Source organism: Anolis sagrei, chromosome 5 (assembly GCF_037176765.1).
Source record: "Anolis sagrei isolate rAnoSag1 chromosome 5, rAnoSag1.mat, whole genome shotgun sequence".
Taxonomy (NCBI): Eukaryota; Metazoa; Chordata; class Lepidosauria; order Squamata; family Dactyloidae; genus Anolis; species Anolis sagrei.
This window is the reverse complement of record NC_090025.1, coordinates 36,053,890-36,071,470: the sequence shown is the minus strand read 5'-3', so window position 1 is coordinate 36,071,470 and position 17,581 is coordinate 36,053,890. Positions and strand designations below refer to the sequence as shown.

The 17,581-nt window shown below is 38.0% G+C and overlaps 1 protein-coding gene across 1 annotated transcript in view; it reads left to right on the top strand.

The window, feature by feature from the left end:
- NDNF (neuron derived neurotrophic factor) overlaps positions 1–17,376 on the top strand; it is a 44,010-nt gene extending 26,634 nt beyond the window's left edge. The window contains exons 2-4 of the mRNA XM_060778999.2: positions 11,595–11,789; positions 13,928–14,052; positions 15,379–17,376. Of these exons, the coding sequence (XP_060634982.2) occupies positions 11,596–11,789; positions 13,928–14,052; positions 15,379–16,772 (1,713 nt within the window). The 5' untranslated portion in view covers position 11,595 and the 3' untranslated portion in view covers positions 16,773–17,376. The remainder of the gene's footprint in view (positions 1–11,594; positions 11,790–13,927; positions 14,053–15,378) is intronic.
- The last annotated feature ends 205 nt before the right edge of the window (positions 17,377–17,581 follow it).

Below are 17,581 nucleotides of genomic sequence, written 5' to 3'. Positions count from 1 at the left end.
ATCCTGAAAGAGGAAATTAGTCAAACCACAACATAAGGCATGATACATGTATTTTTTTTGCTCCATTTTCATTATACAAATATGGAATGAACTTGAAGGAGTATTTTTTTGAATTTGTCATACATGTACCTTTAAGAAGCAGTGGGTTAAAGCGTCTTGTAAAGGTGCCATAAAAGACATAATTGCTTCCATGCCTCAATTTATTGTTGTCTAAATAAAAATGTGTTAAGCACCAGAGTCTCGATTTTAGTAAGTAAAATAGACCAAGCCCTGAATGTTTTTATTTTTAAAACCATAAATTGTATATACTCGAGTATAAGCCGAGTTTTTCAGCCTTTTTTTAGGCTGAAAAAGCCCCCTTCGGCTTATACTTGAGTCAAGGTTATTTATTATTTTACTCAGTTATTATTATTATTATTATTATTATTATTATTATTATTATTTTACTCTATTGTTATTATTATTATTTTACTCTATTGTTATTATTACATGTATTATTTTACTCTATTATCTTTACATGTATCATTTTACTCTATTATTACTGTTATTATTACATTTCCATTATTTTACTCTGTTATTATGTTTATTACTATTATTATTTTACTCTATTGTTATTATTACATGTATTATTTTACTCTATTATCTTTACACATATCATTTTACTCTATTATTACTGTTATTATTACATTTCCATTATTTTACTCTGTTATTATTTTTATTACATTTATTATTTTACTCTCTTTATTATTATTGGAAGGATATGTAAGCACATTTACATTGAAGAAGGTTCAAATAATGGTTTAATCAGTGTTGGACAGTTTTATCTTATATTACACTTGTATGTAAATATTCGAAAACATTTACTCTACAGATCCTCAGTTAATGTATTTTTGGTATCTATTTTTATTTTGAAATTTGTCAGTAACTGCTGCATTTTCCACCCTTGGCTTATACTCAAGTCAATATGTTTTCCCAGTTTTTTGTGGTAAAATTAGGTGCCTCGGCTTATATTCGGTTAGCTTATAGTAGAATAAATATGGTAGTAGCTTTCAGCATTGATTTTTTTTTCTTAGTTGGGTCTGCCCCTTATGTTGATTTCCACATTTATTACTATAACAACAAAAATGCAGAACTGTTGATTTGGGATTGATCTCACTAATAGGTTGACATACTTGGATTTCTGAAGTAGCAGCATAAACCAGAGTTGATAGCTCAAGTTTCTCAGAGGACGTGTAGCAGGTTTTTCGGTTCTTATTTTGTGTATTGTAAGGTAAAATCTTGTGTAAGTTGCACCCAGGACACTATTTCTGGCTGCTGTAGTATTTTTTTTTCTGGATGTGCTTTTTAAAAAGCTAGTTAGTTTGGGACATGATCTTATGTGCTCATGTGTGCAGCTTGTGTGGATTCAAGTTAAAAAAAATCTTCATTTATTGTATTGTCATAATTCTTCTGTAAATTAGGCAGAGCATAATGATAAAATCTTAAAGGAGCATGTCCATTCCAAATTTAATATAATACTTCCAAAATAATAAGTTTGGTTTTACTTTTCTTAGGATTTGACATTCCTTATGATTCTAATTAGTCAAATCCTACAGATCATAATTAGTGTGACTAGACATTCAAACCGATCCTTGTATTTAAACTTTGAGACAGGCAAGATGTAGAAAACAAGAGTAGAGGTGTGAGGGTCAGAAAGAGTTTGGAAAGAAAGGCCATTAGAGGGCATTTTGGTAATCCCAAATATTGAATCTGTGCTTGATATTTCATTTTGAGCTGTTTGTTTCAACTGTCTCAAAAGTTAGGGATTTTTTTAAAGAGTCAAAACTTTTATCAGTAATGACATTCCAAAACAAAACAAAACTTGTTTCTGCAGCTAAATTAGAGAACTGTTATGTAGAAGCAGTCCTACTAGGAGGATAGAGCTCACATCGCTTTCCTGAATATTAGTGGTGGGCGAATAGCAGTCTTCCAGATTTTGTTTTATGATCTCCATCACTCTTATCCCTGTTGTATAAGATTGTTAAACAAAGACTACTTTCAAATCTGAGGTTAAAGGAGATATAATTATGATTTGAATGTCCTAATGACATAACTGGATGCAATTACCATCAGCCATGATGTTTATATTTGTGGATCTAATGCTGCAGAGTGTGATCCTGTAAGGGAACAAAGAATAGCCCGAACCTCCCCAGGATCTGTTGGCGCTTTGACAAGTGAAGAGAGATACTTCAGGGGTTGAAAAAACAAGCTGTTTACTTGGCCAAAGTAAAAGGTGAGTGGTTCTCCTCAGTGCAGAAAGAAAAACCGCCACACCCCCCTATGTCATGATAACTTCAAGAGTCCAGGAGTGGAAAGTTACAATACTGAGGTAATGGTACCCCTCTCATCTCCACACCAGCTACCTCTCCACACCAGTTATTCTTCTGTTATGCATTAGACTCTTCTAGTAAACATGATGCCGTGCTGTCCTGTAATCCTAGAGACTTGGTCAGCTACTATTACCAGACATGGTTGTTTAACTGTCAATTCAGAAGCTCCTTTCAGAACTGTTGGTGTGATGAATGAAGTAAGGTCATAAATGTTGGAGCCCAGCTTGTGATTTTGTTTCAGGATCAGGGTGCTTTGGATGTGAGGAGTGATGACAATGAGTTGCAAGATGAGTTTCAAGATGGCAATGGTTTGGCCAGTGATATTGATGCAGAGAATGACCAGGAGATCCCTGTTTAAAATGTCGTTTCCCATGAGAATGTCCCTGAGAGGTGTGGGGATGATGGTGTGCTTTCTGAATTGTTACCAGAGAGTTCCCATGATAGGGAACATGAAAACAGTTTGGCACCTGGCCCAGCTGCAGAAATTAATGAGCAAATAGATAGATGGGGGGAGATTAGTCAAAACAGGGGAGCCGAACAGTGGCTTCAGCATTCTGCCAGGCTCCGAGAGAAAAAGATAAGGAATTCTCAGCTAAAGCTAAACCAATTTCTGAGTGCTAGAGATATAGCTTACGAGGAAATAAAAGTCCCAAGTACAGGATATGTAGTCAGATGAAGCATCGTTTGGAATCAAGTCGAGATCTCATCCTTGTTCATGGAAGCTTTGCTTGGAAAATTCATGTTTTAAGTGCCTTTGTTTCATGATTTTGATTCTTGGATTCTATTCTTTTATATTGATGCCTTGGATTCATGTTTTTTGATTTCTTGCATTTTATTTGGGAAGTTTTGACTTTGTTTTTATGGACTTTGCTGGACTATTACTCTGGACTACCTTTTTCCTGCTTATCTTCCTACCTAATTGGATTTACCTATTTCTTTAAAGTGTTTTTTACCTTACTGTTTTTTAATTATATTCAATAAAAGGATATTTTTTTATTCATCCAACTGTGTGGCATTTATAGTCAGAGGGCTTTTCCTGTCCTGGAGTGCAATAATAACCAAAATTCAACCATTGTTGAGAAACATGATCGAAGTGTTATGATCAGCCAAACACAAATGCCAATGGTGCTACTGTGACGTGAGTCCCATGCATCGACTTAACTGGCCAGCAAATTGCTGATAAAATGACTGTGACTGGTCCCAGGATTGCTGGCCAAATTGCAGTCAAACTCTACTTGGGATTGTCTGAAGACTGTTTGGAAGCTTCAATTGGTCCATCGAGCAGCAGCCAGGTTGAACGCCAGAGGGGCATACAGAGAGGTCATCCTTCCTGTTACACCAGTTCCACTAGCTGCCAGCCTGCTGCCAAGCACAATTCAAAGTGCTGGCTTTAGCCTATAAAACCCTAAACGGTTCTAGCCCAGTTGTCCGAACATATCTCCCTTTATAAACCACCTCAGAGATTAAGATCATCTGGGAAGGCCCTACTCTTGTTCCTGCCTTCCTTGCCAGTGCAACTAATGGGGATGAGAGACAGGGCCTTCTCAGTGGTGGCCCCTTGGCTGTGGAACTTCTTCCCCAGCAACATTAGATCATCCCCCTTCCTCCTAGCCTTCAAAACAAAAGTAAAAAACTTGGCTTGGGATCGGTTTTTTGGAGAATAATGCTGTGGAATAACTATGGAGCTGCTTGGACTATGATTATGGATGGAGTGATTTTAGTATTGAATGAAATGTTTTTAAATGCTTAATAAGTATTAATTTTAATTTTATCTTAATATTATTGGAATTGTATTTGTTTTAAGGCATTGAATAATTGCCTATATGTAAGCCGCCTTGAGTCCCCTTTGGGGTAGAGAAAGGTGTGGTATAAATAGGGTAAATAATAAATAATAATAATACAAGCCTCAGCCATATTATACTGTACTGTACTCTACTGACATAGCTATCTGTTTTCTCTGCTGCTGTTGGCTCAACTCAGTGGCTGAGTAACATCTTCAGATTCCACAACCTTCTAAGCGGCTTTGGAAAGGAGCATATCCACTTAGCATTGTCTGTATCTTCTACTCCCGGTTTTAGATTTTCTAAAGTATACTTTTATGTATATTTTAATTTCATCATGGAGAACTTGGATGAGAAATTGCTGATAAAAGGCTGAGGGGTAGAACTGGAGCCTACCAATGAACAGCAACTCTCTCAGCCATGTTCTGAAGTAACATTCTATAGAAGGAAGGACTACTTAGCCTGCTGACCCAATACAAGAGACTTCTGCTGAGGAAGGGGTTAGCTGTTCCTGCATTTGTGGAGTTAAGAAAAGAAAGGTTTTGGCTTCGAATATTGTTGAGGCTAGTTGAGAAGAGAGCCAGTCTCAGGTAATACCTGTAGAAATAGGATTTAAGAGATTGGAGTCTGTTTCCTGAGTACTGGCTGCCAGGTTAGTACTTGAGCCAAGATCCTGGACTCCTGATCTCTTGTGCTCTCTAGAACCTGGACTACTCTTGGATGTCAACTTTGGAATTATGGACTCAACCTTGCATCTTGGATACTATTACTAGTAAACAGCTCTTGACCCTGGATTGGACGTTTGGATTTCCCTCTTGCATATTCCGTTGAGTGTTTGGCATCTTTGTGGACTATTCAACTAGACCTGAGACTATTTGTATATACTCTACCTATATTTGGGGATTGTGGCCTTGACAGTTTTTTCCATTTAAAAGTTCTCTGGAATAGCATAAACAAAACACAATGGAATTAAAAGTTAAACAGCCCAACAAAAATGTCTTTCTTGGTATCGTGGTTTTTAGGGCTGTTTCTGGGGTTATTTGGGGCACTGATTATTTTGTTAGACCACATCTGGAATACTGTGTCCAATTCTGGGCACCACAATTGAAGGGAGATGTTGACAAGCCGGAATGTGTCCAGAGGAGGACAGTTAAAATGATGAAGGGTTTGGAGAACAAGCCCTATGAGGAGCGGCTTAAAGAGCTGGGCATGTTTAGCCTGAAGAAGAGAAGGCTGAGAGGAGACATGATGGCCATGTGTAAGTATGTGAGAGAAAGTCATAGAGAGGAGGGAGCAAGCTTGTTTTCTGCTGCCCTGGAGACTAGGACGTGGAACAATGGCTTCAAACTACAAGAAAGGAGATTTCATCTGAATATTAGGAAGAACTTCCTGACTAAGTGAGCTGTTCAGCAGTGGAACTCTCTGCCCCGGAGTGTGGTGGATACTCCTTCTTTGGAGGTTTTTAAACAGAGGCTGGACGGCCATCTGTTGGGGGTGCTTTGAATGCAATATTCCTGCTTCTTGGCAGGGGGTAGGACTGGATGGCCCATGAGGTCTCTTCCAACTCTATGGTTCTATAATGCTATGATTCAGAAAATTGCATTGAACAGACTGCATCAACTCTTGTTTCTTCAGTATGGTTATCATGATTTTCTTTGCTGAGCAGATGAAAACTGGTAGATAACATGTTCTGTATCTCAAAAACTAGAGCTGATAGGGGAAATCTGGTGCCATTTTTGGAATCAGCAGGTCAGTTATACCCAGAACACGTCTAACATTTGAAGTGCCAAAATGTGTGTTGGCCAGTGTTATCTATATCTATAGGTCAGAATTCAGGTGAAATAGAACAAAACCCGGTAAGTAAAAAATCCAGGCTGTTTCCCCTGCCTTTTACATTGTGACATTGCCCTGAGTCCCCCTGTGCAGGTGAGAAGGATGGGATACAAATATGCGAAATAAATAAATAAATGACTGGGGAAGTTGTAAGTTTCTGTATCATTGGGGCACTGTAAGTAAAAGTCAATTTGATGCCAAATAACAATAGAAGTAGCACAGGTAGAGCATCCTAAATAGCAAATCTGAAATGCTCCAAAATCTAAAACTAGTGGCACCTTTGCTTTCTGGTGTCTTCATGTGTAAAAACTTTGTTTCATGCTCAAAATTATTAAAACATATTTTTTTAAATGAAGTTGTGAATAATGTGTACTTACCAACTTAGGCGATCCCTCATTGTCCTAGTAGGATTGTCTTCCAATATCGGTGTACTGGCAGAGGGTACGTAGGTGACTGTGGAGCCCTATTCTTGATCGTTATGTTCTCCCGCAGTGAGGGCATTGGTTTCCAGGTGGAAGGCGGTCCTGGTTAGGGTTGGCTTGATGCACCTTCCTCTTGGCACATTTCTCTTTTTCACTCTGCTTCTTCAAATTCTACAACACTGCTGGTCACAGCTGACCTCCAGCTGGAGCGCTCAAGGGCCAGGGCTTCCCAGTTCTCAGTGTCTAGGTCAAAGTTTTTAAGATTGGCTTTGAGCCCATCTTTAAATCTCTTTTCCTGTCCTCCAACATTATGTTTCCCATTCTTGAGTTGGGAGAATAGTAACTGCTTTGGGAGACGGTGGTCGGGCATCTGGACAACGTGGCTTGTAATGTGTATATGAAACATAAATGATTTTTCTTTTGTTTGGATTTGGTTCTCATCTGCAATATATCTCTCTGCCCCGGAGTGTGGTGAAGGCTCCTTCTTTGGAGGCTTTTGAACAGAGGCTGGATGGCCATCTTTCAGGGGTGCTTTGAATGCAATTTTCATGCTTCTTGCAGGGGGTTGGACTGCATGGCCCAAGAGGTCTCATCTATGATTTTATGATTCTCACTATCTGTATGCAAATATTAAAAAATCTACCCCTAATCTTAAATGTTTCTAGTTACAAGCATTTTGGATAAGGAATACTCAATTTTAGTAAGACCTGGACTTTGTAGAGCTTATTTGAAGTATCTTGCTTGACGTCTCCTACATTTTCTCTCGTGCTGTCACAATTTTTTGGTGTTTGATGCATGATTTTTGAATATTTGCAAAGCATGGCCACATAGCCCGGAAAAACCTACAACAACCCATATAGAAATTATTTATTTTAATTTATACAACTTTTAAACAAGTAAATTTGAATAATAGAGCATCACCAGGTTGCTTTAGAATGAAATGATAAAGAAAAGGATAGACAATTTGATAATGGAACACCAACCTATTTGTTTTCAGTTCTCTCAAAAACAGATAAGTGCGATCACTTAGTTTATATTTTGACATTTTTCTTTTTGACATTCGAGACTATACATTTGCTTTAAAAATGCAATATTAGTTGCTGAGATTTCAAGAAGACACCCTATCTGTCATGCAAAAATGTGCAATGATCATTCACAGGACGATTTTTTAAACACTTCCATGATAATTTTGTTTCAGAGTATATGTATCAGTATGAATAAAAAACCTCAGAAATTCCAGGGTAAATGCAATGATATATTACATTTCAGGTTCAATTCATGAGTAAATATCTTTATTTTTGAGTATGCAACTTTGGGCAAAAAAGCATGCTCACACATAAGCAAAATAAATAAAAATTGTGCTATTTCATATGACTTTTCTTAAAAGGTAAATATTTAATTTGCATGTATAGTATCAGAAAGGAAGAAATGAAGAACCCAGCAAAACAGCCCATAGTTCTTTCTTTTTTACTTGCTTATTCAGTGTCTTCTTATAAGTCATGCCTGGATAATCAGCCAGGGCGGAATGTTATATAAGGCTTGTGTTACTGTTAGGTGAAGGATTAATCCGATAAGTAGCCATAGTAAATTAAGACTAGATCCTATCTACTTACATTCTAGTTGTTAATATAAACCACACGTCTGTCTACAAGGTGGATCATGTGGTTAAAAAAATGTAATATATGAAACTTAATCAGGATAATCCTACCATCAGGAATGATTTCTTTTAAAATAAAAATAAAAACCATTGGAAACCAGAACTCAAGCTCTTATACTGGTTCACTTAAGGGACACTATGATCAGAAGAATACAGGGCAGCCAAGATTCTGCAGTAATTGTTCTGATTAGCTCAAGAGACAAAATACTGACTGACAGTACCAAAAAAAAAAAAGAAAAAAAGAAAAGAAAAAAGAAAAGAAAAGGAAAGAAAGAAAGAAAACATCTTGTATTAGTCTGCAAATAAGTTTTTTAATAAAAAATATTTTGATAAGTGGAATAGTGCCCGTTGTCAAGTATTATTATTAGTATTAGTGTTTTAATCTTCGCTCTATGTATTTTAATATATATTTAATGATATTGTATTTTAACTATGTTGTACCCTGCCTCACGCCACAAGGAAAGTTGGGTAACTAATAATAATAATAATAATAATAATAATAATAATAATAATAATTTATTTCTGCTCAGTCTGCCCTTTTAGCAGGGGAAGAAGTGGGATCCAAGATGGCTTCTAGTAATTTAAAAGAAGATTAAGTTAAAATCATAATTTTCCATAATTAAAAAGGAATTTAATATTAGTAATGTATTAAATTACTAAGTGTATTAAATTTCCCTGATAGCATAGTAGGTTAAACCGCTGAGCTGCTGATCTTACAGATCAAAAGGTCAGCGGTTCAAATCTGAGGAGTGGGGTGAGCTCCCACAGTTTCTGCCAACCTAGCAGTTTGAAAGCATGTAAATGAGAGTAGATTAGTAGGTACCCCTCTGGTGGGAAGGTAACAGCACTCCATGCAGTCATGCTATCCACATGACCTAGGAGGTGACTAGGGACAATACCATCTCTTTGGTATTGGACCCTATGATTGTCTGGGGAGGCCCTGCTCTCGGTCCCGCCTTCTTCACAGATTCGCTTGGCAGGAACAAGGGACAGGGCCTTCTCAGCGGTGGCCCTTTGGCTATGGAATGCCCTCCCTAGGGATATCAGATCAGCCTCCAACCTCCTAACATTTTGTTAAAAAGTTAAAACCTGGCTTTTTGAGTAAGCATTCCCAAATGCAAAATAGCAGACAAACTCTCGTCTACAGAATGACTGGACAATGCGATTGGATAATGATTTTAGTAATGAGATGCTGAGGATTTATGTTTTTATTGGTTTTTACTGTTTCATCTGATGTTATTTATGCTAAATGTTTTAACTGTTTTTATGTTATTGGGGGCATCTAATTGTGCCATTTGTAAACCGCCCTGAGTCGCCCTTGGGTTGAGAAAGGCGGTATATAAATATGGTAAATAAATCAATCAATAAATATGGATTAGAAGTGGAAATGAGCACCTCCCCCTAGAGTCGGACACAACTAGACTTAATGTCAGATAAGAAATACAGCACACTCACACTAGTATTTGGCATCAGCAGTGGTTAGTTGTAGCCCTGGAGACAGTGCTTTCCATAAACGGGCAGTCCCTGTGTCACAAACATCCAACTTGCAAATGACTCATAGTTAAGAATGGGGGTGAAACAACAGGAAGTGAGAGAGGTCTACCCCTGGGAAGTGAAATCCACTCCTGGAGAGTTCTCATAGGAGTAAGGTGTCTCCTGTGAAGCTTTATCACCAATCTTTGTTTCTGCAACAAGGCAATTTTTTCAAAATCTAATTATTCCAGGCACAGAAAGTGAGGTGAAATCTTCTGAACAGGGGCATGGACAGCAAAACAAACACCACAGGGTTGTAAACTTTTCCCTATCCTATCAAAGGCTTTAGAAATGTATATTTTTGGCAGGATTTATGCTTAAAACAATGTACCTGTTCAGATTTGTGAACAAATTTAGTTTAAGAAAAAAGCTACAGAAACTATTTTGTTTGTAATTTGGAAGCTGCCTGTACTGTAGTTTTCTACGGATTTGCCATAAGAGAGAAATTTCTTTTACAAACATATCCCTAAAACCCAGTAACTTTGTAATGCATCTTGTACATATTTGACCTTGGAGAAGAAAAAAAGAGGAAGCTTATTGTTTTTATCTAGGAAAATATGAGTGTTTATATAGTTCAAACAAAATAAAAAAAATTCTGATCTAGATTATATTACATTGATGTCCATAGCTCTGTGGTTGTTGTGTTTTTACACAGATCATTTAGTAACCGAGTAAAGAAAAATATACATTTTGTGAAATATGAGTGAAAGAATAAGAATTTGTAGAGACCATAAAGTAGAGTACCAAAATATTGTAAACTACTGTAACTACCTCTTATATTATCAAAGAAAATAGAGTTCAAATACATTTAAATAAGTTTCCTTTTTATCCTTTCTCATGTAGTTGCTCTCAGTAGGTGACAAGACAGTTGTCTTTTAATTTCCTATAATGCTGTTGCTCGTGTCTGTGACTATGTCTGCACTACTTATTTTTTCTGAATCATTTAAAGTTCTCCCTATGGCTGGAGCGGTGCCCATTAGAAAACTGCAGTGAAGGAGAAGATAACAGGGCTCTGTTGCCACAGTTTTGTTTTGTTGTTGTTGAGAAAATCCCTAACAGAAACACTTGAAGAAGGTTGTACATTTCAGGGGATGTTGGTGACAGTACTGTTTAAGTTGATTTTAAGATACATTACAGCTAAATACTCTGTACTTGGTAGGTGGCAATATATACAATAGTCATGATATATGAGTTGGATCAAGAATAAGGATAAAATAAGAAAATTCACTGTCTTCCTTCTGCCTGGCAAATCCAGTTCTCTTTGAACCTTATCCCAAGATTTAGGGGCTTATTTTGAATGGAGTGAGTGTGGCAGGGCAGGTCGAAGAGAAAGGGAAAATAACTGAAAATCAAGAAGCACCTTCCCTGAGCCCTGCCCACATCAAGTCAGACTTCCCAAGGAATGGGCACAGCTGGCACACAAGTTTTCATTGTGCAAAAACTCTCCAGGTCACTGCCAAGACCTGGGGTTCCAGGCTCAGTGGTGAATCCAGGATCACTCCCAGACTGCGAACCTGTGTCTTCAGTGGGAGTGTAACCCTGTCTAACACAGGCTGTAATCCTATCCCCTGTTCAGCCTTTTGACTGACCAGTAGGACCTCTGTCTTGTCTGGATTAAGTTTCAATCTGTTTACCTTCTCTTCAAACTCACTCTGAATAAAAATGTAACAGTATCCAAAAGCTCCAGACTCAGCCTGCTCACCGGGCATTTGCCAACCAATAAGCTTCGTGCATCTTATTTTACAGTTGGCATACACACATTAACTGATTCTTTGCATGCTCCAAGAAAATACACTTCAGTGTCACTATCCAAGTTGATCCTTTGGTCCTTGGTAGAAACTTTCAGGAGGGGAAAAGGGTTGACGAAAGTTGCTTTTTCCTTAATTTAACCTGACAGCATTTCTATGGATCCACCCCATAACAGATGCATAGTTTTTACAGTAATAGTTGTTTCTGGCTGTCCTGTCATTTATGGTGCATACCTTTTATATTGTTCTAGGATGCTGTTGCTGCTTTGCTCCATGTCCTACTTCCTTCTCCTGCTACCCTTAAGCTCCTGGACACAGAAACTGCCCACTAGAGATGAGGAACTTTTTCAGATGCAGATCCAGGACAAAACCTTTTTCCATCATTCATCCGTACTCCCAGATGGAGCTGAAATCAGCAGCTATCTATTCAGAGAAACACCCAAAAGGTATGTGAAAAAATCAAGGAAAAGAGCTGGACAATTATACAGATTTTGGCTCCCGTGTACCTGGAACGCTCCCAGGTCAAAACTATGGCACTCTGATTCCACTTTATCTGCCATGGCTGCACTGAATGGAATTGGGTTTGTCATTTCATGATGCCCTAGAGCTCTCTGGCTTGCGTTTATACACCTTTCTTGTCTCCAGTTAGAAATCCAATATTTCCCTGAATGAGACTAACCTACTGATAGCTTCTGTTTCTCTGTGTCATGGTTTTGTGAACATGTACTATTTTTATTCCCCCCCTCCCCATATTTTATGCTTGACAACATGCATTCATATCAAAATCAATAGATTTGTTAGGAGTTACAAATCATAGAAAGCCTATAGGGTGTAGTTTGTTGTAGGTCCTGTGGAGATTGAGCGACAACATATGACAGGGAGTGCAGAGACTGGGTTAACATTTCCCATCCTGGGTCAAGAGTCTTCATTCATTTATAGTGCAAGCTTTTATGTATCTGCTCAGAAGGCAGTTTAACTGAGTTTAGTGGGTTAATCCTAGATAAGTGTGTGTAAGATTGCACCCTTAAGTGTGTCATCTTGAGAAAAATGCAGGATGTACATTTAGTCAATCAGTTTGGATTCAGGTATGGAGAGTAGCTTCTACCCTAAAATCAACTTTCCTGTTTCCTATGTACATTTCAAAAATGAAAGAAGCAAAACTCTGTAATATTCTTTAAACTAGAAAACAACTTGAGGAGGAGAAAATGCCTCTTTATCTTACTTCACTGCAATGAACCTCTGTCATATCAACATTTCAATGAATGCCCATTGAAAGATATAGGGCCCAGTTAGATGGGCCACATACCTTGAAGTGGGCAAGATTCAACTCTGTGGTATTTATATGATGTAAGGGGCCATTTCAACTTCCCCACCCCCAGACCTCCAGTGTAGTTTTGTCCCACATTACAGAAAGTCAGGGAATTCTCCATGGTTTCCTGAAGCTCTGGAATAGTCCTACACTTCGATGTGTGTGCGAACTGTGTGGCTGGTTCTGATTTGGAGCTGGATTATGTTGGGTAGTACCACCATCACACTTTCCCTGTACTCCATACCATCGGAAAAACAAGATGACATTTAGCTATGTCATTTTTCATAGCGCCAGTGCTAGATGCAGAACTCCAGAGAACTACTGGCCATCACTTGGTGCCTTTGCTGATATAAGCGAAGACATCTGTGTGACTTGAAGAGGGGATGGGAGGGAAATCACTTTGGACCAGCCCTGTATTTTGTTGGCCATGGTGTTACCATAGTGAACTTTCCAATATCGCACTTTCATGTTGAAAGAGAAATGCTCCCTTAGGTCCAAAATTGGTGGATGCCATCTCTCAATACTTTGGACAGAGAAGTGATTTATCTGAAAGCTTCTTCTCTCTGCTTCTCTATGCTGCTGACATGGAGTCCCATGGAGCCCATCACATGATGCAGGGCTTTTTCTGGCAGGGTTCAGTGCGGCTCTGTGCCACCTGATTCCTCATAGAAAAAAGCAATAGGAGCTGAAGAGGAAGCAGGGGACAGCAAGGAAATGTCATGAGCAGAGACGGCATAGACCCCAATGGTTGGGAACAGTGGCCCATGACTTCCTCCACTGTACGCTGCTTTACAAAAAAAAAGGCCATCTGATGAGGTTCCTAATAACTGTTTTCATTTGCACCTTTCAGTTGTATTAGTGAAAATGTATTATTGCTATGCAAAGTTCTTCAATAGCATGAATTATTGTTTAACTAAAGATCTTTTAACTATCATAAAAGGTGATGGCTGTTAGGAATTGTGAGAGTTCAAGTCCAAGACACCTGGAGGGCCAACGTTTGCCCATGCCTGCACTGTAGTCATGCAAAAATGCACTGGGTGCAACAGTTCGGTTTTATTGATTCTCAATCAACCATCAGATTGGCCCAAAGCAAAAGGAAATGAAAACCAGAAGTGACCAAAAGAAAACTAAAACTAGGATGACTTACTAGTCATGATGCTGGGAAAATTGACCCTTTCCTTAGTACTCTTGTGCACCCTGGTTAACATTTTTAATTTAGTTTTCTTTGAAAAGTGTGCCATGAAGAATATAATACATGTATTAATCTTTCCATAGGTATTTTTTTGTGGTTGAAGAAGATAACACACCTTTAGCAGTTACTGTAACTCCCTGTGATGCTCCTTTGGAGTGGAAGTTGACTTTACAAGAGCTTCCAGAAGAGTCCAGTGGAGAAAGCTCAGGTAAATAACAAGTGTTGTGACCAATATGAATCTGTTCTGGAAACAACTGCTTAAGGGGAGTTCCATCTGTAATGGCTGTTATTTGGAAGAAAGCAGCTATTTTCTGGCAGTAATAGGTCATCAGGGTTTTGGTGCCTTAAAGAAAATATTTGTTTTTTTTTCTTTCTTTGAGGATTTATATGAAGGATTTTGTAACATGGTACAACTCTGAAGACATTTTAAAATAACATAAATACTTACCGGTAATTGATTACACTTAGAATGTTTCAGACCAACAATTCCAACAATAAAATTTAAAAACATTATTACACAAAGTACTATATTATATTATTTAAAAGATAAATGAAACAGAAGGATCAGAGACCTTCCTAAGAAAAGGGAGATAAACATGTCTCTTGAACTGTGTGAACATCTGATAACAAAGTTTAAAAAGTCACTGAACTGAAACAGAGTGTGCAATGTTAGTCAAAGAAAAGAGAAGCTGTGTGTCATAAAAATGGAGTCTGTTAAATGTAGACATTGTAATCCAGTGGTTCTCAACCTTTTTTTTTTAACCAGGGATCACTTGATCAGGGACCACTCTCCAACATTAGTACCAAAAGGGTTACGAATCAGCTTTTGCTAAACTTTAGATTCAGTTTGGTTATTTGGGGTGCTGATTCAGAAAAATGGCATTGGATAAACCGCATCAGTTCTAGTTTCTAATACAGAACATATGCCATACAGTAGTTATCATCTGCTCGCCCACAGAAAGCCATATTTAAAAATCTAGAGCTGATGTGATAGTAGTAATCTTTCATGGGTAGTCAGCCTCTTCCCTCCTGACATTTCCGTTCCCTCTGCACTATAAGAGGGTTTTGTGAGACCAGTCACTCTAGTTCCTGTGTGGTTTTGAGGCAACAGTGTAATAATGGTGAGACTGTGGACCATATTTTTGTTCTAGCAGACAACTTTTGGTCCACGGACCAAAAGTTGGGAACCACTATTATAATCAAATGATAAAACATGTTTTGAGAACTATTCTGGAGAAGAATTGCAAGGTTTTTCATTTTAAAAATCAGTGATATAATAACATGGTTCAGAAAACCTCCATCATGAACATCTAATGTCCCACAGTCTCTAGACATATTCATTTCCCCAGTTAACAGTGTAAAAGTGTCTGGATAATAGGAGATAAAAGTAGGAGGCAGGGGGATAGAGGAAGGTAAGATAGATAAACAGAAGGTATATGCTCCTTCCATACTTGTTAGGATGTAAGTTATTAGAATTTATTTCTTTTGAGATCCTGCAAGCCTTTTAAAAATAATCTCTTTTTGTATTCTCTAGGCGAGCCAGAGCCACTTGAACATCAGAAACAACAAATTGTCAATGAAGAAGGCACAGAGCTGTTCTCATATAGAGGAAATGATGTTGAGTATTTTGTGTCCTCTAGTTCACCTTCTGGCCTCTATCAGTTAGAGCTCCTGTCAACAGAGAAAGATACAAATTTTAAAGTTTATGCCACTACAACTCCAGAGTCAGATCAACCATATCCTGAATTACCTTATGATCCAAGAGTTGATGTTACTTCTCTTGGCCGTACCACTGTCACTTTGGCGTGGAAACCAAGCCCTACAGCTTCCTTGCTGAAACAGCCAATCCAGTATTGTGTGGTCATTAATAAAGAGCACAATTTCAAAAGCCTCTGTGCAGTGGAAGCCAAACAAAGTACTGATGATACGTTTATGAGGGCTCCAAAACCTGGCCTGGACTTCAGTCCCTTTGATTTTGCCCATTTTGGATTTCCTTCCAATGGTAACTCTGGGAAAGAGCGCAGCTTCTTAAAATCATCACCAAAGTTTGGAAGACAGATTTATTCAAAGCCACGAGTTGACATAGAAAAGAGATGCATTGGGAACAAGAATATTTTTACAGTGTCTGAACTGAAACCTGACACACAGTACTACTTTGACATATTTGCTGTAAATACTAACTCAAATATGAGTACTGCATATGTTGGCACTTTTGCAAGAACCAAAGAGGAGGCCAAGCAGAAGACGGTTGATCTAAAAGATGGGAAAGTTACAGATGTGTTTGTCAAGAGGAAAGGCTCTAAATTTTTACGTTTTTCTCCTGTTTCATCACACCAGAAGGTTACATTTTTTGTTCATTCATGCCTTGATGCTGTACAGATCCAAGTCAGAAGAGATGGGAAACTTCTCTTGTCTCAAAACGTTGAAGGCATCCGTCAGTTTCAACTTAGGGGAAAGCCAAAAGCTAAATACCTAATCCGACTGAAAGGAAATAAAAGAGGAGCTTCCATGTTGAAGATTTTGGCCACCACAAGACCAAATAAGCAGTCATTTCCATCTCTTCCTGAAGACACAAGAATTAAAGCCTTTGATAAACTTCGCACATGTTCGTCAGTCACAGTGGCATGGCTAGGTACACAGGAGAGAAACAAATTTTGCATCTACAGAAAGGAAGTAGATGATGACTATAACGAGGAGCAGAAGAAAAGAGAACAAAATCAGTGCCTGGGGCCAGATGTGAGGAAGAAATCAGAAAAAGTCCTTTGTAAATATTTTCATAGCCAGAATCTACAAAAAGCAGTTACTACAGAGACAGTTAAAGGCTTACAGCCTGGCAAATCCTACCTTCTGGATGTTTATGTGATTGGACATGGCGGACACTCCGTCAAGTATCAAAGCAAATTGGTGAAAACGAGGAAATTCTGTTAGTACACTCCCGTAAAGGAGTTGTGAACTGTATTGGTACTATGTAGAGAAGATATTAACAATAACAATTATATATTTATGTTTACAAAAGCAAGCGAAGGGACTGAAACTGTATTCTCAGTTGGTATCTGGCAGTTGGCATTGTCATGTGTCTGGTCATCCATGTTTGATGCTCACTAGATAACCCATGCAGGAGGGAATTTTGACTACCCTTCTTTTGCTTCCATGATGTTGCATGAAGTGCTTCTAAATTATTTTGTTACTTCAGAGGCTAAAATACGCAATTCAATTACCTTGTTATCCTTGTGCACAGACACACAAACTTCCCACACAACCTCTATCTCTACGTAGACTATAGAGTTATGTAAATTATTTTATAAAGTCTTGTTTTAAATGTCTATGTTTCCATGATTGTAAACTATAAGAAATCTTTCTCTGTTAAACACAGTTCTGAACTAAGTATTAACTGGACTACCCCAAAGTCAATTTTATTGTAATGTAAATTCCCATCTCTCTAATTTTTAAATGTTTAAAATCTTGTATGTATTTCATGTACAAAATTGTCAGACGTTATATTCCTGTACATAAATTAAAATATTAGATTATATGTTTCCTTCATATTAATATTTTCATTTATATAGTTGATTCTTGACACATTAGGGAATCCCAGTTAGCAAACATTTTATATCTGAAGATCACTACAACTGCCAGCAGCATTGGCTGTTAATAAAACTCAGAATCAAAACACCTGGAGACCCACCGGTTGAGAACCACTGCCCTAGATCATGTGGCCAGCATGAGTGCTTGGAGCA